The following is a 23,072-nucleotide window of genomic DNA, read 5'->3' on the forward strand; positions in this document are numbered from 1 at the left end:
TTAAAAAAAAACCATGTGCCGGGAGTTTGCTGCTGTCTGTCTGTCTGTCTGCCTTTGTGAAAAACGCGTTTATTTTGGACGGTTTCGAAGAGCTCGTTCCGCAGAAGCTGTTTTGTGTATCTTCAAACTTTCGTTTTCATTGGCAGGGAGAATTCCCAGCTGGGGAGAAGTGGCGGATCCTGTCTGGAGGTTGTGGGAAAAGTCCGCTGTCGCTTCCGAGCGCTGCTCGTTTCCATTGCCTGTGGCGGGCTTGGGCTGTGAGAGTTTGCTGGGGAAAGTGGGCTCCAGCAGCCGGACACACACACACACAGATACACACACACAGACACACACAGACACAGACACACACACAGATATACACACACACAGATACACAGACACACACAGAAATACACACACAGACACAGATACACACACGCAGACACACACACAGATACACACACAAATACACAGACACACACAGACACAGATACACACACAGACACAGATACACACATACAGACACAGATACACACATACACACACACACACAGAAACACAGACACAGACACAGATACACACACATACACACACAGATATACACACACACAGATACACAGACACACACAGATATACAGATACACACACACAGACACACAGATACACACACAGACACACACATACACACACACAGATGTACACACAGATAGACACACACAGACTCACACACAGATACACACACACAGACACAGACACACACACACATAGATATATACACACAGATACACACACATAGATACATAGACACAGAAACAGACACACACACACAGATACACACAGACACACACAGACACAAACATAGACACACACACAGACACACACACACACAGAGGCACACAGACCGACAGACACAAAGACAGACACACAGAGACACACACAGACACCAGACACAGACATACACAGACAGACATACACACATACACAGACAGATACATACACATACACAGACACACACACAGACACACACGCACAGACACAGGCACACAGACAGACGCAGACAGACAGACACACACAGACACAGACACACGCACAGCCACGGACAGACACAGACACACAGACATACACACAGACACACACACAGACACACACATAGACACACAGACACAGACACACACAGACACAGACACACATATACTTACCCAACCAGAGTCACCTTGCCGTATGTTCTTTAGTGAAGCCGATAGCAGCTCTGAAACAACCGGACTGTCGGCTTTTGCCGGTTAAAAATCTGCTTCTTGTGCAAGTTTGAGATTTTTAACAATAATAAAAGCTGGTGGAGCACAGACAGTGTTTTTCCTGTCCATCTTTCAGTATAAGTGGTGCCCATGCCCCTCAGAGACGGGACACGCCAATCAGGTAAAGGCGACACAGATTAGGACCAAAGCTGAAACAGAAATTCGCCTCCCCGATGGGGGGATTCGGTCCGCAACATCAACCAGAAACAGGGAGAGGGAGCCAATGTCTACTGTAGGAATGAAAAGGGCTTGAAAGAGCGGAGCTGCGACTCTTTTCCCAATTCTAGTGGTGATCTCTGGTGAAAACCGCTCCAGGATTAACCGGGGAGAGGAAGGGGGGAGATTAAACTGGCTGAAAAATCTAATGGATTTCAACCGTGTGGGTCATCCGCTGCATTGCCCCCCCCCCCCCTCCCCCCCAGGTGTGGCTGGCTGTGCAGGTGAGGAGGTGAGTCTCAGGTAGAACATACCATCTGACAAGGTAGGACCAGAACTGACTGTCTCTCGTGAATGCAGCAGTGCATTGGGAAAGGCAATGAGTCCGACTGTTGCACATCTTTGGAACATGTCATTGAGAAAGGACAGCCCAACCCCCTTCTCAGCTGATGCCCAATAAGAGAGAGACACAGACTGACACCTGCTTAAATAGAAAAGCCCAGAGCTCAGGGACACAAGTCAGAATCTCTGATCAGCAAAAGTAACGGGGGGTGGGTGGGAGGGGAGACAGAGAGAGAGAGAAAAAAAACTCGGCATCCTGACTGCAACCCGTCTCGCCAAATCGACAACTATGACTTCCAGTGAAATCGAGATTCCCAGTGAGGTGAAGGCTGACCCCGCCGCTCTGATCGCTTCCCTCCAACTACTACCATCGCCGACACCAAACCTAGAAATCCAACACACCAAGGTGCGTTTCCTTTTTCCATTAAAGTGTGAGTAAGTGTGAGGGAGTCAGGGCACTCGGGGGGTCACGGCGGCTGCGGACAGGCGGCTGTAGCTGTCTATGCGTGTGTCTGTGTGTGTGTGTCTGTGTGTGTGTCTGTGTCTGTGTGTGTGTATGTGTGTGTGTCTGTGTGTGTGTCTGTCTATGTGTGCCTGTATGTGTCTGTGTCTGTGTGTCTGTGTGTGTATCTGTGTATGTGCGTGTGTCTGTGTCTGTGTGTCTGTGTGTGTATCTGTGTGTCTGTGTCTGCGTGTGTATCTGTGTATGTGTGTGTGTGTGTCTGTGTGTGTGCGGTGCTGCTGTGTATACTCTTGTAGATATAATAGCCCTTTATAGATCATTTAGGGTGTAGGTTTGCTCGCTGAGCTGTAGGTTTGATATCCAGACGTTTCATTACCTGGCTAGGTAACCTCATCAGTGGCGACCTCCAAGTGAAGCCCATAGACCATGTTGATATATGGTCGCTCCAGTCCTTAGAGAATATTTTTGCTATTACAAGCTGAATTTGAATCTTGAAGATTCTTTTTCTTCGGTTTGGTCAGCTCACCAGGACGGTGTTTGTAGACTCAGCTTCCCAGCACCTATGACAGCCCACACTGTGGGCTCCAAGTTCACTTTGGGACTGTCCACCATGGGAAAGTGCCAGCCCCTGGATTCACACACCGACTTTTGAATTCTCTCTATTTCCAGTACCTTGCCGTATAGTTTACCTCTTGACTCTTGTTTGTTTGGCGTTTACACGGTGGTGAGAACAGCAGGTGGGTTTACCCCGCGAGGGGCATCTTCACAAGAGAATGAAAGTGACAAACAGAAGCGTGAAGTCACTTCATCACAGGCCTCCCGAGAGCCGTGCCTTAAAGCAGCTCTTCAGGTCAAATCAGAGCATGGGGGGAGGGGGGACGACACATGTGTATCTGTGTGTATGTGTCTGTCTATGTGTGTACCTATGTGTGTATGTGTGTGTGTGTCTGTGGATGTGTGTATCTGTGTGTATGTGTGTGTGTGTCTGTGTATATATGTGTGTGTATCTGTGTGTATATATGTGTATGTATGTGTCTGTGTGTATGTGTGTCTGTGGATGTGTGTGTCTGTATGTATGTATGTGTGTGTGTGTATCTGTGTATATGTCTGTGTGTCTGTGTGTATGTATGTGTGCGTATCTGTGTGTCTGTGAGTATGTCTGTGTGGATGTGGGTGTATGTCTGTGTGTATCTGTGTGTATGTATGTGTGTGTATCTGTGTGTATGTATGTGTGTCTGTGTGTATGTCTGTGTGTCTGTGGATGTGGGTGTATATCTGTGTGTATGTGTACGCGTGTATCTATGTCTGTGTTTGTGTTTTATATGCGTGTATATGTCTCTATGTGTGTGCATATATATATGTGTGTGTGTGTGTCTGTGGGTGTTTGCATCTGTGTGTTTCTGAGATAGACGGGGACGAGTCTGAGACTGAGCCCGGTGAGACAGTGGCTCTCTCTGCCCCCTCGGGTGGGATTTAGGGTGATGTGGAGATTATGATCGGGAGTGCGGCGGGCTTTCTGGTTCTGTGTGTCTAGGATGGACTGATCTCAGGTTTGTCACTGACTGTCTTTCCCAAAGGACTTGTTGGAGCAGCTAGCAGCTCCTGTGATGCTCCCTGTTCAGCTTCCAAAGCAGCATTTGGTTCAACCTGCTCTGTCACAATTCCCGACTTTTTGATTGATTTTTTTTTGTAATAATTCCGCGTCTCAGTCCTAGTTAGAACCGGTAGTAAAGCGGTCAGTGGTTTGGTTCATAGTTGACCGAGTTAAACATGTTCACTGAGTGAAAAGTGCTGGAGGCAGGCTCTGTTGAGACTCTGAAGAGAGGCATTGTGTGATTGGGCAGAAATGGTGTGCAGGGATCTGGGGTAAAGACAGGAGACTGACACCAGGTAATAGAACAATGGGCCGAGCGGCCTCCGTAATCCCTCGTGTGATTCCCTTGATGCCGCTGGGATATCCAAAGGCATTTTGTCTTAGCTGCGTGTAAACCGGAGTCCCCGCCGCGTTCAGGTTTTCTTCTGGTTGTAGATTTTCTTTCGGCAGAATTCACCTTAGTTTTTACACACCGGCGAGATGGTTTTCCGCAGGGGATCTGAACAGCTCGCATTCTGGGTGGATCCTCATGCGTTCAAAGGGAGCGGGGCAGATTTATCGCTGTCTCCGTGCCTTGGGTGTCCCGTCGCAGTCTTCAGTGCAGCCCTTTAATGCAGTATCCACTTTCCCGTTTATTTATAAAGGTCAACGCCCAGCCCCATATAGGACACGATTTGGAAAGTGATTGGGAAAGAAACGAATTGGGAACGAAAGCCTCGCTGAGTGACCGGATGGTAACTTGGCTCCTTGTACTCCTCACATCAGTCTACATGAGAGCGGTACAGGGAAGGGGGGCTTTGGGGGCGATGACTAATGTGTGCACATTTAGAATGAGACTTTCCACAATGTTACACCGCGCTCTCGATAGACTGGAAACACATAAACGTCCTCGAATTATTCATTTCCGAGTGAAATGTCTCAGATGGGTAGATTTGACAAATTCCCAGAAACCCCCCGGACCATGGAGAGCGTGGGGTGCAAAGTGTGGAAAGTCGATACAGACTTGCGAGAAAGACCCTTCGGCCCATCGAGTCTCTGCCAGTCAAAAGCAAGCACCTAATTATTCTAATCCCATTTTCCAGTACTTGGCCCCTCGCCTTGTCTCGCAGATTTAGAACAACATAACCTCATGGATAGAAAGAAATAAGCCTCTGGCACTTTATGCTGATCTGTAATGTGTTTCAAATTGACGTTGATCGCAATCTAGCCTTTCCTCACCTCCCGAGTCCAGTGGAACTCATTACATCTCACCGAGAGAACACAGGGCGTGTATGAGCGCCACCGCAGCAATGGTTAAAATATTCATTTCCGTTATTGAATCAGCCCAAACTCCAGAGCGTACCAAGGAGTCTAGTTTAATTCAATTCTGAATTCTTACTTTGAGAAGGGCTCCCGCCCAGCTTTAAGAATAGAAATAATTCCACACCGGCAGGGTAAAATGAGGTTCCAATCAAAACGGGGGAAATGTTCACACTCTCTAGCACTGCAGTTTAAATGGGGGCTGAGACCCAAGTCAGGGTCAACCTGACATTAAAGAGAATTGCATTTCGGTACACGGATCCGAGCCTGGGAAGATCGGACTGTTTCATCTCAGAGCGAGTTAATGCCTTTCCATTCAATTTACATTACACACATTTAACACAACGTGAACATAAGGCTCTGGGCTCTGATGTTGCACTTTCGCCTGATAACATCTTCACTCTCCCATTCGACCACCCATTGGGTGGGAATCTGGTTCACCGTCTACCTGCTCCTACTCTGACCGGCTCCAGCACCTCCAATCTACTCTTTAAACATTTGCCTGTAAGTGTCGGATGATGGCCCTGTTCATGATGGAAGCTGTAAAGACACAGAATTTCTTACAATCTTATACTCCACAACCACCTGATGAAGGAGCAGCGCTCCGAAAGTTAGTGCTTCCAATTAAACCTGTTGGACTATAACTTGGTGTTGTGTGATTTTTAACTTTGTCCACCCCAGTCCAACACTGGCACCTTCTCTGTGGAGTATATGCAGAGCTCAGTTGGAAGTGGCTACGGCAGAGAGGAGCCAGTGAGCATGGACATCGTTCTGATGTTCGAACTCGAAGTGTTAACTCGGTTTCCCCGCCTACACCCGCCCAGTTTCTCCTCTGTTTTCATTTTCGGAACAGGGTTCTGAATAGTTGGAACCCAATTTAAGAGTGGCATCTGCAGCATGGATATAGTCCGTGAAATATCTGCCTGTGTTTATGAGCTGCATGCCTGACACAAATTCATTGTGGGCAAGCTATGTCCCTCTTCTGCGAGTGTGATAATTGATTAAAATTCATAGAATCTTTTCACTTGGATGGATGATATTTAAGCTACTGTACGCGTTCTGGCTCTTTGACAGTGCTAGCCAGTGGGTAGTGCTCTCTCCCAACTGAATTAGATTAGATTCCCTACAGTGTGGGAACAGGCCCTTCGCCCCAACACGTCCACACCGACCCTCCGAAGAGAACCCCCCCCCCCCCACTATATTTACTCCTAACTAATCCACCCAATACTACGGGCAATTAAGCATGGCCACTTCACCTAACCTGCACATCTTTGGACAGTGGGAGGAAACCGGAGCACCCGGAGGAAACCCCAGACACGAGGAGACTATGCAAACTCCAGTCGGGAATTGAACCCGGGTCCCTGGCACTGTGAGGCACCAGTGCTAACCACCATGCCCCCCTTTCTGTTTAAAGTTCTGCACCATTTTAGTTACTTTTGTTGTTATATATCCAAATCTCTTTTGAAAGTCAATAGTAAACCTGCTTTCGACGGCCTTTTAGATAACGTCTTCTCAAATCAAACAATTCACTCCATAAAATAAATTCCCATCTTCCCTTTTACCAATTCCCTTAAACCTAACTTCCCATTGATTGGAACAGCTACTCCTTATTTTCTTTTAAAATGAAATTACTCTTTTTGAAAGTTACACATGGTAGAAGTAGCTAGGAAAATTTGATATCAATAATTAATAGGTTTGGTTCTGTCTTGTTAAATGATAAGTTCAGTTCTATTATTTTAGAGGAACAATTGCGTACTGGAGGGAAATTGAGAGTCAGGGCTGATAGCTCTAAGCTATGCATTATATTTAACGTTTTTGGCTTATTTTACAGTTGAAAAACTATTCAAAGATTATGCATATTCCATACTAAGAAATGTTGAGTAATTTGATCCAATTTTGATAAACGTCCCAGTTCCATAATGATTCTTGCTTATTGTATTCATTTAAAAAACAATTTCACCAAGTATCCAGCATCCTGTTTTTAATTCCATAATAAAGCAAATAATGATTGATTATTACATCATACCTGCAATTTTCAGACACTTGCCATGTACTTGTTACATAACAAGAAAACTAAAAAGATCAGAATCTGACAGATATTTTTAAACCTTTTTCCTTCTTGTCAACCTCCTAGTGATGTTGGCTTCTTCATTCTATGGGTAGAAGCTGTTTTCTGCCCCCTCAAGCAAGTAGTCCTTCTCGGTTGTATGGAATTTGACAGCAAATACTTGTCACCTATTTACCAACATGCCCTTATTCAAGTGACATGCATATACATCCCTGCAGAAGTCACTGAATAATGATTAACACGGGGAGCACAGACTAATTTGCTTTACCTGTCCTGGAACCAATCAGACTAAATTCATTAGCTTGGCTCCTATCTGGGTGACTCAGCCTAAATTAGAACTTGAACTTGGCCAAAAACTCAACTGGATATCATCACAGAGCTGCTGGGAATCATTTAAGATGATTTTATTATAATGTCACAGCATGAGAAGTGTAGTATGAAGATGTATCATGAATGACAGAGTGATATTTGGATTGAGTGACCCAGAAGACCATGGATAGAGCATTTATTTTTGGATTGTGTAATCTGTAGGACTGTAAACAGAGTGATATCTGAATTAAGTGATCCCTTTAATTATAGGATTGTGACATTGGAATTGAATAGTCCACATTAATTGTGAGCATTTTAATGACTTGTTAATATTTTATAAATTGCCACAATTTCTCTTACTATTCTTCACACTATAAAGTGGAGAAATCATTCAAATAACTATGATAAAGTATAAGTACTTTTATTTTACTCACTATAATGTTTGTCCTAGTACAGGAACAAACAGAGAAGCTGTGAGAATAACGTAAACAGCATTCACAAACTCTTAGGTGTGCTATGTCATCTCAGCCTCAAAATATAGTACAAAAAGTTAGAGTCAAATGCAATTTAAAAAGGGCTGTGCACTATTATTAATGGCTAATCAATTCATATCACATTCCAGTTTGTAAACTGTTAATCTTTGTAAGTCTGTATTAATTGGCCACTAAAAAACTCCACACAAAGAAATAAATGTTTTGTTTGATGTGTTTGCTAGTGAAGCTATCAGGGTGAACGGCAACAGAAGGCACAAAAAATCACATAGTTTAACAATTAGTGATTAATTTTTATTGATTGATGCAGGGCAATCTCATAATGTGTAAATTATTTATTCTACAAATGGCACACAACATGAAAATCTGCCTTTTTCTGTTTCTAGATTGCTAACTAGTCTGATTCTGCACTTCTTCAAAATGTAGTCCAGGTTATTGAATATCAGAATCTTTAGCAGAAGGCCACAGAATTTAGTTTAAATTTAATCAGACAGTTATAATCTACCTTTGTAGGTTTATTTTTTGAATAGGCTTGCCCTGGTGCAGCATTCTCATGTTGCAAGATTCAAAGTTGAGTTATAGCCAGTTTGCCAAGTATTTCTCTGATGGGGAATAGAAATCAATTGTTTAGAACCTGTGGTTCTTTCAGTTTATTGAGACAATACAGCAGAACCAACTTGTTGTGACATAAACTGGAGTTAAATCAAACATAAAATTATTTATTCAAAGTTCCATGGTTATAATATTAAATAAAACTGATTACGTCACTCAGCTTTAATTGTTTTTACTTTTGTAAACTAATTGAAATTAATCAGCATGCTCAGACATAATAATAGCTTAAACTCTGCATCATTAGACACCATTCAGTAATACCTGTTTCAGTTCCATCAGTAAATCCTGTACATATCAGAATTCAAGCCTGATCTCAGCTACAGATTACATTTTAGCAGTAAATTACTTTGGTGGAAATCTGACTCTGACCATGTAATGAGCTCACACTTTAAGCAAGTACAAATTGGGCCTAATTTTCCTGCATGTTTTCTTTAAGTAAATGTTTCTTTTCTACTTAGGCACGAATGTCCCATTAAATAAACAAGCCCTTGATAACTTATTCCTGAGTAAAGACATTTCCCTTTCTACACAAAGTGGTTGTGTGTGAGTAGGGCTCTTTGTAGTTGCCTCTCCCAGCTGTTTGCCTGGGCAGCTCTCAGGGGGAGTGGAAGCAGCGAACCTGGAATAACAACAACATTAGACTTCATTTACCTCTCTGGAGAGTTTAGATCTTGCTAAATGGATTGAATTGATGTGATATTGTATACTAGGCTAGACCAAAGGGTTGCGGTGAATTAACTTTTTTCCAGTGCCTTGAAGCTTCCTTAAAGGGCGGCTGGTTATTAGGCTACATGTGTTGGCTGTAATTAATATGGCCTTCCACACCTCCACACGTTGATAGGTATTTGCACTGTCTGGGTGATAAATTCCCCAAATGAAAGCATTGCTGGTGGTTCCAGCCATTTAGTGATTTTGTGTCACAAAGTTCAGTCTATTGGGCATAAATCCTGCCTTGTAAACAGCAGGAGCAGTAATGAGCTTTCCTGCACATTTTAGTATCATTATATCAAATTCATGAAAGGATTCCAGCAGAGGAAGGAGATGGGATGCACTGGGTAACAGAAGAAAAGACCATTTATTCACGAAAGCTTCAGGTTGCTGTAGTGCTGGGGTTTGTTACTTCACACCTTTATCTCATAAATGCTGACATTTTGTTTGAAACTCTTACCTCGAATGTCATGCCTAGTTTCATGTAAAGGTTAATCACTTTTGAGCTGTCAGGATGTTTTTAGTTCTTTTAAACAATGAAGTAGATAGCATTCCAGTGCCCCTTGTATCTGGTACTTAGAGTGATAACATTCAATTAAGTTGATATATAACTATCATCACATTTCTTTCATTTGTTGGCAGTCAGAGAATTTATTTTAATTAACTCCACAAATCATATCTTTGAAAAGAGCATTTGTTCAAGATAAAACACAGCCAGCAGTTTTGTCTGGAAGAGATATTCATATTATTCACCAAAGAGATAAGAACTCTTAGAAAGAGTCCAAACTAATTCGCTTGCCACTTGAACTTGTATAACAGGAGTTCTGGAAAAAGTGGAACATTGGGATATGAGAAATGGAGAAGTGATAGGCTGAGAATGTCCAAGAAGTACCTTCATCGCTTTGGCCTAAATTATTCCTTCTACCACTGTGCAGGTCAGTGGCTCTGCTATTCGTCTCTGACCCAAGTGATCTGGAGTTCTTCAGATCAAAACTTAAGTCTTGCTGAGCTGAGATCAAACGGGTGAAGGTAGGGATACTGCCGGTGATTCATCATTGCCAAGGCGGGTGATTGGGCCAAATGGAGCCTTTGCAAATGAAGTTGACATTCCAGCGATCTCCTCTGTTTGATCAGGGGACCATTCTCTTGATAACATTAATTTTCATTCAGCAACAGAGCAGTGGAATCTCCTGTAAATATAACTCGAAATAATGTTACATGCAGTTACATGTAGATAGCAAGTTTTTAATTCGTAAATGTTCGTATACATACATAGACTGTTCTCAAACGGGTATAATTAACACATATTGTGTTTTCACTAAATTTATTTAGCCAATTAATGGGCGATGCGCTTGTGAAAAGACTTGAGCGTCAGTTACATCTGCATAAGTTAAATTCATCACATCACCATTTTCTTGTATTCCCACTTGCAATCATTCTACAAAACTGTGTAATTTGAAACAAACTAATGTTCTTATTTTAGTGATGCTTAACTAATTTAATTTTACTACATTAACACCCATGTTAAAATAGCGGGAACAAAAAACTGTTCATTCATCCACTATTATCAAAGTTCGTTTTTTTTTCGTTTGGCGAAGGTGGGTTGTGGTATAATCTTGAATTGCCCTCCGACACTCAGACCAAGGTGAGAAAAACTCTTCGTCCTTGTTTGTTCAATTGCATTTCGCGGTGAATGAAGGCAAAATGTTCACCAAAATCATAGTGGGCACCTCCGTACACGTGGTTTCCAACATCGCAGGGCATCTGATTAATCCAACAAAATACAAAAACAACAAGCCAGAGTGTGGAAACATGTAAAATGCGTTTTTAGAAATCAGTTGCAAAATGTCACGTTCTTGGATTCCACGAGGAATGTTTGAACCGTAGGCAAAGTATAAAATATATAATTTTGGACTAAATTACGAGGCACAAATACGTTTGTCAACAGACATGCTGCAAAGGGTTGTTTAATGTATTATTTCAACAAGTGACAGTTGCCACAATGCATAAGGCACTGCGACCTTCCATCCCGCATTCTGGAAATCAGCAAACATTCGAGACATAGCAGCGTCCCTCAGATGTGTCGTTCACAGTAAGAAAATAAACACTTTGGTGCCCTATGGTTGCTCTGTTGCCATATGTAAATTTCACGACTAATTGAGGAGACAAGGAAAATAGATTGAGCAAACATTTGGTGCAAGTATTTTGTTCCATAACAAAATGTCAGGTTACATTCCTAGTTTCATAACAGATTGATGGCCGATAGTAAAAGATAGTCAGTGTCATCTCCTCCCATTCTATCAATGCGAGGCAGCCCTCCCACCGAGCTCTCTCACCAAGACACAACTGTTTCTACATTTCTAATGCCTATAATCCTTGTTGATTCAGATTAGCAACATTGAAGTCTTCGCTAACACTGTTTGAGCCTTAAACTGATATCGGAAGGTCTGTCTTGAACGACTTGAGAGCGCAAAGCACACCCAAAACACAGCATTGTATTCTTGGAACTAGAAAAACCAAAACAAAATGACACCAAAAGAACTGGAAACGCACACTTAAGTTGTTGAGTAAAATCTAAAAGAACCGCGGATGCTGTAACTGAGAAACAAAAACAGAAATTGCTGGAAAAGCTCAGCAAGTCTGGCAACATCTGTGGAAAGAAATCATAACCCAGAGGATGGGTCCCTCAATCGAAACGTTCACTCTAAACTGTTTAGTGATGTCTGGAAGTGAATGCATGATTGTGCTTTACTGGTATCTGAAAATTACACAGAAATAAAGAGGTCAGTTAATTAATTTGAGTTCTGAACCATACACAGAGTCCCATTTTTGGGGTTTGAGTGACCGTTAACCAACCGTCCTGTTTTCCAATCTAACCACACCTCGTTGGTAGATTACAACGTGGCATACGCAAGCAATGCAGATTTTTTTTTCAGTCTCAACCCAGTTAATAATAGAACCTGGTGCAGAATTGACTTCTTCAAGAAACCACCAATAAGTAATATTTCATAAATATAGTATACTAAACAATATTTTATACGGAAAGAGGTGTTTTTTGCAAGACAGCCAGGGAAGAGATATTTGTCTAACAACAATCTTCTTAATAAATGCATGCAATCATTTTATGCTAAAACATTCAGGATAAGAGTGGACAGTGATATTGTAAAATTATTTGTTAAAATTCCACCTCAAGTTAAATAGTGTTTCAAGAGGAATAAAATTAGACTTTCTTTACCAGGTCTGAGTTTTTGGTCACCCATATACAGTAAGCATTTAGGTTCTTGGCTGAGTTCCCTGAATAGTTCACATTCTCAAAAAACTATTTGCATTTAATTTCCCTGGTTTGATTGTGTTCTTGCTAGCCCTATCCAGAATGTAGAATCACAGAACACAGAATGGTTACTGTGCAGGCAGAGGCCGTTTGTGTCCATGCAGTTCTCTGCAATCACAACATAGCTAATCCCATTTCCCTGCCTTGATTATGTTGTTCTGCCCAATTTCTTTGCAAACATTTAGAGATAGGTAAGGGATAGTCTGCGCTGGATTTCCCTTCTCTTTACTTTTTTTTCACCTCATGAGGCAAGCCACATCCCTCAAGAATGCTTTGCGGTTCAATCTAAGATTATGATACTCATGGAAAGAGAATTATGCCAGCTTTTATGGACTCCACACTGAAATCTACATATTTCAGGTTTGGCTCAACTATTTACAGCTAATGTTTTAAGACAAGGTAAAATTTCACCCACCCAGATGATGGTTCCACTACAAAATAGTGTGCAGCAGTCAAGAGCAAAATGGTGTGGAGACAACATATAGATTGGTAAGAAGGGTTAACCCTTCAATTGTTTAAATATCTAAAATATATAGAGACTAATAGTACAACTAATGCCCAAAAAACATAAGAGGTGATTGCAACATAACTGAAGATTGAAGAAGGCACTAATATATATATTTATATATAGTCCTTTAAAATCTGTCAGAGGCTGGTTTGCCAAGATCAAGAAACTCAGTTTGTAGTTTTAATGAAATGATCCAAATTAGCAAACCATCTATCATCAAGTTTGCGTTTTATTGGTTAAAACCAACAGAACTCCTCACAGAGTTCTCCAGACTATTTTGTACCCTAAAATATTTTCCTGCCATTTTTAAAATTATGAATTTTGTGGAATGTGGGCATTGCTGGCTGGCTAGCATTTATGACCCATTACTAGTTGCCCTCGAGAAGGTGCCTTCTTGAACTGCTGTAATTCCCATGTTGTGCATTGATCCACAGTGCCATTAGGGAGGGAATTCCAGGATTTTGACCCAGTGACTTTTCTCTGCAAATTGCATCCTTCAAACTACAATAAACATACCTATAAAAATACAATGTCAAACAATGCTTCTGTGCTAATTGTTTAATTACTCATTAAAATAAACATGATTAGATAATATTTAAACTTTGATTTATGTCAATTAGATTATGTCAATGTTTATTAAGTATGCATTCAGGCACATATTTAAATTTTAAAACATAAAGCTAGTATGGTGAAATATGTTTAAAAGATCTAAAATAATGAGAAAGGCTAAACGAAGTTGTAAAGTAACAAAGAATGTAGAGTGGATGGAAATAATCCTTGATGTAATGGTTACAAAGAGTTGTGTCCTGTTATTAGCAATGATTGGAAGCATTTTTTAACTTCCTGCTGATGGCCTGTGATACAAATAGTGCAGTTTTCTGCCACAACAAAGAAAAGGGAAAAGCCATCTGTGACTCATTGAAACTATAAAAACTCATCAAGATTACCTCGTTCTTCACAATAGTATTAAAAGATAATATTTTCCAGCAGTTGCTATTACCTATCATGACTCATTGGTAAATCACAGTCCTGACTTTAAAAGTTCTGTAAAGGAGGTAATCACAGGATTTCCACTGAGGGTTGCACTATACTACATGAGATGTTATTACTTGGCTTGGGAAACTCATTCTTAACTTGGTATATAATAACATAACTTTACAGACAGTAAACTTGGTTTTTTTGGGGGACTATGTAAGTTACTGAAAATTGTGGAAACTGGCTTAGACAGGAACAGGCTCATCTGGGATCACACAAGGATTTATTCTGGGCACTACTTGTCACTGCATGGGAAAAGCATTCGAGAGTATTTACAGTGTTGTTAAACATTGTGACCAAAACAATTCTTCCCCCCAAGAGGAAAAGTAAACTTGGTATGTGTTAAAAGATATCAGGTATCCAGATGTAGATTGAAGACTTACAGAATTCACACTCTGTGTAAACATATTTGCGCAGTTAATGGTCCATGGAAAAAAAGGGAAAGCAGTTAATTGGATTGGTAATTAACTGGACAACAAATGACTCTTGCACTGGTCCACCTAAACCATATCAGGTTCACTCACACATTTCAAAATTTGGGCCTGGTGAAACTGAAACTGTCACATCCATTCCTGCACAAGTTCTGGTCATCCATCTACCTCCAGGCCTTCTGACGTCCTGACAGCCACTTGTACCTTGGTAGCGCTCTCCATTTCTCCAGAATTAAACTATATGCTTGCTACAATTGGATTAAGGCCGGTGTGCAACCCACATCCTTCATTCAAAGCAGCAGGAGGTTGTCTCCCTGAGTTGCACTGTAACCTGACGCATCTCGCCCAGTACCATAAACATAATGTCAATAGAACATTTGTCAGTTGATGCAAAATTGAGTTAGTAAAACAGACCACATGATGTGTGACCTCCTCTTGCAACCTCAGCTTCTTCTAAAGGAAGATCAATAACAATCAACTATCAGGTAGATTACAGCATTTCCCTATAAAGTGCATTAAACTCAATGAATGTAACGCATCGACTATTCAGGACTATGCTCAAGTACTATTCCTAGGTAGCATGTCCTCATAAGGCAGGCAACGAGGTTTTTTTACAAGATTAAAATAATGCACAGGAAAAGCAGAGTAACACTAGCCATTGCCTGTTTTGGCAGTAGTTAATGACATAGCTCATCAGGCATAAGCATTTACTTTCTCTGTAAAAAGCACAAGTGAAAAGTTAGTAAGCAGCAGCTTTAAAACTTCCACATAATACTGAACACCTTGGGAATCACACAATGTGCAGCCATAAATTCACAAAATTAAGAACTTGGAGTGGTTCAGCTAATAATTAGCCAGATATATTATGTGCTAAGTACAGATACTGCTTTGAGGTGTGATTACCTGTAATGTAAAGAAGTATTTACATTTTAAGATTAAGGCAACAGCAAAAAGAAAGAAGCATTATTGACAAATCTCAAACTAGTCAATATGACATACCATTCAGAAATTACTAAAGTAAACATGAATATTGGGAAATAGCAATAGGAGCATTGAGTAAAAGTTCAAGATCAAACCTCTATAGTTGGTTGTGAGGTGGAAATAATGGATGCATTTTTATGGAATAGGTTGTATTTGCTGAAAGGGCAGTTCCTGCTCTAGTGTCAATTTGGTATCATGCAGCAGGTCTTAGGCCAGAGTAGTCTCACACAGTTTGACTTCACATCATCTGCAATGTATCTGCAGTCTCTGCAAAAGATGACATTTGAAACTTAATATTTAAAAAAAAAGAGGCCAAACTGTTTTCTGGACTTTAACATCTTTAATGTTAGAAAAGTGCAGATGGACTCATTAATACATTTTGACGATAGATATCGCAGAAAAATCCTTGGACACAGAACATATTTCTCCATGTAGGCGAAAGAGAGGAGTGTAGATGCTGGAGATTGGAGTTAAGATTAGAGAGGTGCTGGAAAAGCACAGCAGGACAGACAGCATCTGAGAAGCAAGAAAATCGACGTTTCGAGCAAAAGCCCTTCATCATGAATGCCCAAAACATCAATTTTCCTGCTCCTCAGATGCTGCCTGACCTGCTGTGCTTTTGTAATCTTGACCCATATTTCTACATGTACCTGCTCTGTTGATTCAAGACCAGTGTAAGTGAAGTGAAAAGTGAATGAACTTTATCAAAAATGGTGTTAAACTGATTCATCTAATCCATCCTCACTCTTAGAAATTTATATTCATAGAACTATAGAAATTTATGACACTTGAGACCACCCAGTGAAGACCTAATCCTACTTCCCAGCCTTACATTTGCAGTTTTAAATCACTGAACTGTACATTTAATGCAAATTGTTCTCTTTTTCTCATTCTGTAAATCATTCATATTAAATACAAAAAAAACATTGAATTAATCTATTCAAGCCAATAAATGGTATCAATGGTATGAAGATATTATGTTTGCCAGTAAAACAGAACAGAAGAATCAGCTCCAGAATTAGAAAACCAGCAAAACTGTAAGTAGGATGTGACTCCACAAACTGTGGGGATGTATATGGAGTAGGCTGACATATAATATAGTGCCTTCTTTAAGAGACTGCTTAGAGGATTTCTGATAACGAAAGCATGGAAAGAATGTCACTGCAGATATAATGCAAAATGATAAGAATGTTAGTTAGGTTATGTTTGGGGCTAGCATTTGTATGGAAGGTAGGAGGCACACCTAATTATTCCCAGTTAGGTTTGGTGAGGCTGATGGGTGGGATAACCATTTCTCATCCATAGCTCTTTGATTCCTAGTTAATGGCCACATGTGTTTTACAGAAAAGAACTGGCACAGATTATAATCTAGTTGAAACATTAAACATTTCTGTTTAAAGTCCTGTGTTCATTCACCTCGGTTATATTTCTATTTAAATTTTATCTGAGTGCAAATCATGTTCATTATAAATATATTTTACCTGCAATGTATTTATTGCGACCACAGGAGATCTTCAGATAATTCTATGATAGAATGGAGGCGAATTAATTTATGATGAGTTATCTCAATTCCCACTTCATTTTTTGAATAGTTCATTCTCTCCTTTTGGTTCACTCATTCATCATACTTCGCTTAGAAGTTATGGGGTGAGTCTATTCTCTGTGATTTGTCTGAATCACCCTGTAAGCCACCAGTAAGAGGTTTTCAAAAATGAGATTGAATAAAGTAACTTTTACACCTTGAATACACTTTTGAATATAAACAATGACATTATTTATTAAAATCAGCTAAGGTCATGAATTTACAAACTCATTGTACCAAATTTTCTCATCATCCCTTTGGATAGTTTACATTTTACTAAGAGTTAAAGACCAAAGCAAAACATGATAGAGATTATTATTAACTATCCACTGTTGTTGTGCTCATTTGATGCTAAAGATATGCTGATTATATTAGTGTCTATGGAATGATGTTAAAAAGTTAATTACCAAGGAACACATTGAATATGATTAAGATTATAGTGCAGTGATATGCTATATTTTGTCATCCAAAAAGTCATGACTTAAGAATTCAAACTGCATTTGATTAGCCTTGTGACTTCAGCTTTATTGCACAATTACTGTAAGACACAGATGTTCCTATTTCATTATGAATTCCAGTTTAATATCTGTTCCGCATGTCCAAAATTTGATCTTGTATGTGCAGTTGCATGGCACATACATTGCAAACTAATGACTATAGTTAGAGTCATATATACAAGAAGGATTTGTGTCTTGCATATATTAATTGACAATTAGTCACAATATGACATTTATTCAGAATTTTAATGATTAAATCTGTGCCACATTTATATAACAAAATTGAGTGCCTCTCCAATGACACTTGTGTTTCTCAGTCTCATGTCACTTCCATTACAATGATAATTGCAAGTTCTGAATGTTCCAAATGGGCGGAAATGAAGTTTTTCAGTTGGAACAGGATATGAAATTTCCTGAGTTATCCTAGGAGCAGGTGCCCAATGTGCATGAGGTTATGGAATATTTACAAAACTGTGTCATTCCATGACTTGGAAGACATTGGAAGCCAAACAGCTGCTAATGCTTCAAAAATAACTGAGCATTTGATGCCTGCCTCTCTGAGCATGGGAGTCAAAAATTCTCAAAGCAGGAAGCTACATATGAAAAAGGAATTATTTCTATGGAATGAAGTTGCAACCAGCTACTAAATCAATTAAAATAGAAGAAATTCCCATTCATTCAATCCTCCATTCACCGAAAGTTATTCCTCATGTGGGAAACTGTTATTTGGGATGTGAAAACTCTTCCGGTACCAAAACATGTGTGAAGCTGAAAATACAAAAACATCCCACAACAGCCATGAGAAACACTTGTGATTAAGTCTCCAGCTCTTGTGATACATCGTAGAGCAATTTTTTAAAAATTAAAGGAAAAGTAGTAGACTAATCTAATTAAAATAAATATTGATTCTCCTTCAGCAGCTATTAATTGGTTGAATAAATAACTTGTAAGCTTTTGACTGAAATTAGATTCTCAAATAAACAAAAGCACTCAATTTCTCCTTGTTCCCTTTTCTAAGATAAAATCCATCAGATCATTTGCGGCCTTTTTAATGGTGAACAGGTTATAATGCTGATAGATTATGATATATTTGTTGGATAAGCAAACCAAAATATAGAATAAACTAAGATTGACCTTTTTCTGCAGTTTTATCTCATCTGATGTTGAAACTTCTGGAGAGGACATTCATAGGGTGGCATGGTGGCTCAGGGGTTGATGCTGCTGCCTGGAGGTGGGTGCGGGAATGGGTAGCACCAGAGCACAACTATCAAGAAAGGCTGAACAAATTGGAGTGTTTTTCTCCAGAAGAGACCTGTTAGAGGTCTTTAATGAAGCAGTTTCATAAGACTAACACAGAGAAGCTATTTCCACTTGTGGGAGATGTCTGACATGAGGGCCATAAATATAAGGCAGGTCAGTCACTAGTAAATAAAGAAAGAATTCAGAAGAAACCCGTTTACTCAGAGACTGGTGAGAATGTGGAACATTCCACTGTCTGGAGTAATTGTGGTGACTAGCATTGTTCTATTTAAGGGAAGCTAGATGAGTCTTTAAGGAAGAAAGAAATAGAATGATATATTGGAGATGAAGCAAGATGAGATGAAGTCTTTGTGCAGCATGAACACCGGTGTAGCCCCTAGCGGGCTAAATGCCCTATTTCGGGGATATAAAGTACTATGTGCATGTGTAATTAACAGAAATCATTGCTTACAGGAAGCCTGAGCATAATAAAACAGGAATAGACAGTGTGTCAGTTGGCATTGGGAAGAAAAATACATTATAGTTGGATCCCTTCACCAAAACTAGAACAATAAAATCATTGAGAATTACTGTAAGCAATGTTATCATGCAAACACTCTTATAACTAATTCCTCTATCTATATATTTGAACAGAGACATTAATCTAATTAGTTTAAATGGTTCAGTGCCTCCAATAAAATTGCAAACAGAGGAGTTTGCCGTAAGAACATAATGTTTAGCAGCATTGCTCATGGTAATTCCCTAACAATGCCTGTACTGATTGCTTATAAGAGTGAGCTGGTGAAGTAAGACAGTGATCATACACTGAAAATGGACCATTCATTCACCTTCTATTACTGAAATAAGAGATGGCACAGCCAATGACTAAACAGGGGGTGAAAGATTTTCAGATATTTTGACACCCCTAAACCAAACATAAACAACTGTGAAGCTAATCAAATCAACTAATGGCACTTCGTGTCCACATAATATAATTTGTGTTAAATTCAGTCATCAGCCCTCTTAACACTGACATCTGTGGCACATCCTTGCTACAACTATACCCTCTAACCAGCTATTCACCCCCTCCATGTTCCCCTGCTTGAGATCGAGGACATATAGCTGTTCAATTAACAAAAGAAAATTACAAAGTTCAGGTTATTATCTTTGAAGGAATATTGTTCTCAAGGTGTTTTAACAAATGATTCAACTTTTCCAGGTCAGTTAATTTAATGACAAATATAGTACAGCCAGATGTGGAGCGAAAATCCCATTATTTTGTCTGTCAGTGTACCTTTAACTCCAACTTAAGAAAAGTCACCCCTTGTACAATAATGCAACTTTTTCTTTCTCCAACTGCAATCATGTTCTAGCTTGATTGCTAGATCAGATATTAATCTGTGTTGAATTATGGACAGTTAGTGTTCAGTTTTCATATATAAAGGGTACCCAAACTAAATCCATACCTAACTGGCATTTATAGGAGATGTGCATTGATATGCCTGAACTATTTCAGGACGCAGAGATGAAAAGACATTGCTGTTACACATTACAGCACTTCAAGCAACAACTCCTTAGGGCCTCAACATCATTTAGAAGCATTTAATCATCCAAGATATGAGAAGAGTTTGTTGTACTAAATTAAACACATTGGAAATCTAAATATTCCTTCTCACTCTGCCTGAGGGTAGATCCTGAATAACAACTTGCTGCACGTTGACAAAGTGGTGTGACTGTTTTAACACGGGTAAGCTGTAAATCCCCAAACAGAATGTGAATTGAGTTATTTCCATATCAACCTATTTAGCTGTGCTATTACACACAGCTCTGGAGCCAGTGTGATTTAAAACCAGGCATCCAGGATCAGAGGTAGAGACACTACCACTGTGCCACAAGAAAGCCCTCCAAGGTGACAAGTAATTAGTCTATCAGATTTCACCTATTTTCAAATCAACCTGTTGAAAGATCTTATTACACATCTCAGGATCAGGTGGAACGTGAAACCTGAGACTCTCAGTCTAGGGGTAGATTGACAACTGAACCCTGTGCTGTTTATCCAATCCAGATGTGAGCTGTTTAACCAACTGAACTAACTGACCCTACATTTGGAATCTAATCTAAGAGATATCATAAACCCTTCCAATGAATCCTAAGTCTTATTCTACAAGTGGCAGAAACATACAACAGATCATGGTTGAAAATCTGTCCCTAGCAGTTCTGTTAGAAAAATGGAATATGGTATTATGAAGGTGGGAGTGAATCAAAGTTATAATTGAGTTGGAGGCCAGATTACATCACAAACTATCAGAGGAAATTCTGCCTTTTATTGACATCTTCTTAAACCCAAAAGTAAGATTATGGCAGTTAATCACCTGCTGCAATCTATAATTTTGAAGCTTTCACTGCCTGCAATGCAATTTACAAAAAACAAACTTATGATATTTAAAAGTAGAGCTGAAATTACATTCGTTCAAAGTGAGACTGTTTTGAAGTAATTACTGTTGAACATAGTGCCTATAATTCCCAGAGGCTCAATAAAAAAAATTGTGATGGCCAATACAGTAAATGTCTTAAGTCATAGTTACAAGGATATAAATATTCAATTTAACTCACGTAGAGGTGTTGGTCACATTTTACCATTTATTTTCGATGCATTTTAATCCATAAAAAAGTCAAAGGGTATTTATATAATCTTGGAGGTTTTATTGAATTTGTTAAAACTACTTTGTTCAGTCATTTTGTGATGCTATATTTTTATTTCTGTTTGCAATTTTCCATGAGCTTTTGAATGTATGGGATACTGTAAGCCTGGAATGTGTTACAAAACTAGAATGAATTATAGGGTGGAGATAGCAAAATCAACCAAAACATCTCAGCTTGAATGATTTATCAATACCACCTCAAACCAGAAAATATTATTAGAAAGCTAGTGTTGCTGATTACTTGTTAAGTGTTTAGAAATATAGTTTTAACTGAAACTTCACATGTTTTTGTTTCACCATTAGTATGTGTCATTTCAGAAGGTAAGATTCTGTTGAATCCAGCTCATCTGGTCATACAGCATGGAAACAGACCCTTCAGTCCAACTAGTCCCTGCTGATCATGTTCCCATACTAAACGAGTCCCACCTGCTTGCATTTGGCCCATATTCTTTCAAACTTCCTTATTCATGTACTTATTGATAAGTCTTTTAAACATTGTAACTGTACCTGTATCCATCACTTGCTCTGGCAGTTCATTCCATGCACTAATCAGTCTCTGTGTAAAAAGGTTGCCTCTCATGTTCTTTTTAAATCTTTCTTCTCCCCACCTTAAAAATATGTCCGCTGGTTTTGAACTGTCCCGCCTTAGACAATAGACCTTTGCTATTCAACTTATCTCTGCACCTCGCAATTTTATAAATCTCCATAAGGGTGTAGGTTTGCTCACTGAGCTGTAGGTTTGATATCCAGACGTTTCATTACCTGACCTCCAAGTGAAGTCATGAGGTTGTCCTCTCAACCTCCCATGCTCCAGAGAAAAAAGTCGCAGCCTATCCAGTCTATTTTTATAACACAAACTCTCAATTCCTGGCAACATCTTGGTAAATCTTTCGCCTATAAGCATAAGTAAATATTACTACTTATTTCATTATGTAATACAGAGAATTGCATCAGATACGAACTAATAAGTGTGTTGAATGATGCTTCCCTAATATGTACATGAGACAAAGTTTGCCTCCTGTGGACCTGTCCCATACAATACTAGTTCTTCCTCACTTGTCACCTGTCTCCTTGCTGACCAATTTTGGCTCCTGACCCCCGACACTATAGATTTAACATTGTTTACCACTTAAATCAAGATTTTGGCCAATGCTCCTATCAATGTGGGTTGATGAAATGAAGGTCCAGGTCAACCATGATCTTACTGAATGAGGGAATAGAATGGACTAATTGGACTGTGCCTGGAAAAAGATGGAAAAGGTAGTGTCCAGATCAAGATGGATGGGGTCTCTGGGATAAGATTGGGGATGAATGTGTCTGGGACATCGCTGGGAGTTCGAACAGGAGGATTTGGAATAGGAGGGGGTTGGGAGAGCAGGGTCTGGAACGAGATGAGGGGGTCAGAAGAGCAGGGTCTGGGATGAGATGAGGTGGTTGGGGGGTTGGGAGA

The 23,072-nt window shown here is 39.8% G+C and overlaps 1 protein-coding gene across 2 annotated transcripts in view; it reads left to right on the top strand.

The window, feature by feature from the left end:
* The first annotated feature begins 2,008 nt into the window (after positions 1 to 2,008).
* The window catches only part of aldh1a2 (aldehyde dehydrogenase 1 family, member A2), a 70,784-nt gene continuing 49,720 nt past the window's right edge, over positions 2,009 to 23,072 (top strand). For both annotated transcript variants that reach the window (XM_060853272.1, XM_060853273.1), the window contains exon 1: positions 2,009 to 2,178. In XM_060853272.1, coding sequence (XP_060709255.1) covers positions 2,062 to 2,178 — 117 coding nt within the window. In that variant the 5' untranslated portion in view covers positions 2,009 to 2,061. The remainder of the gene's footprint in view (positions 2,179 to 23,072) is intronic.

This window comes from Hemiscyllium ocellatum, chromosome 39 (assembly GCF_020745735.1).
Source record: "Hemiscyllium ocellatum isolate sHemOce1 chromosome 39, sHemOce1.pat.X.cur, whole genome shotgun sequence".
NCBI classification, from domain to species: domain Eukaryota; kingdom Metazoa; phylum Chordata; class Chondrichthyes; order Orectolobiformes; family Hemiscylliidae; genus Hemiscyllium; species Hemiscyllium ocellatum.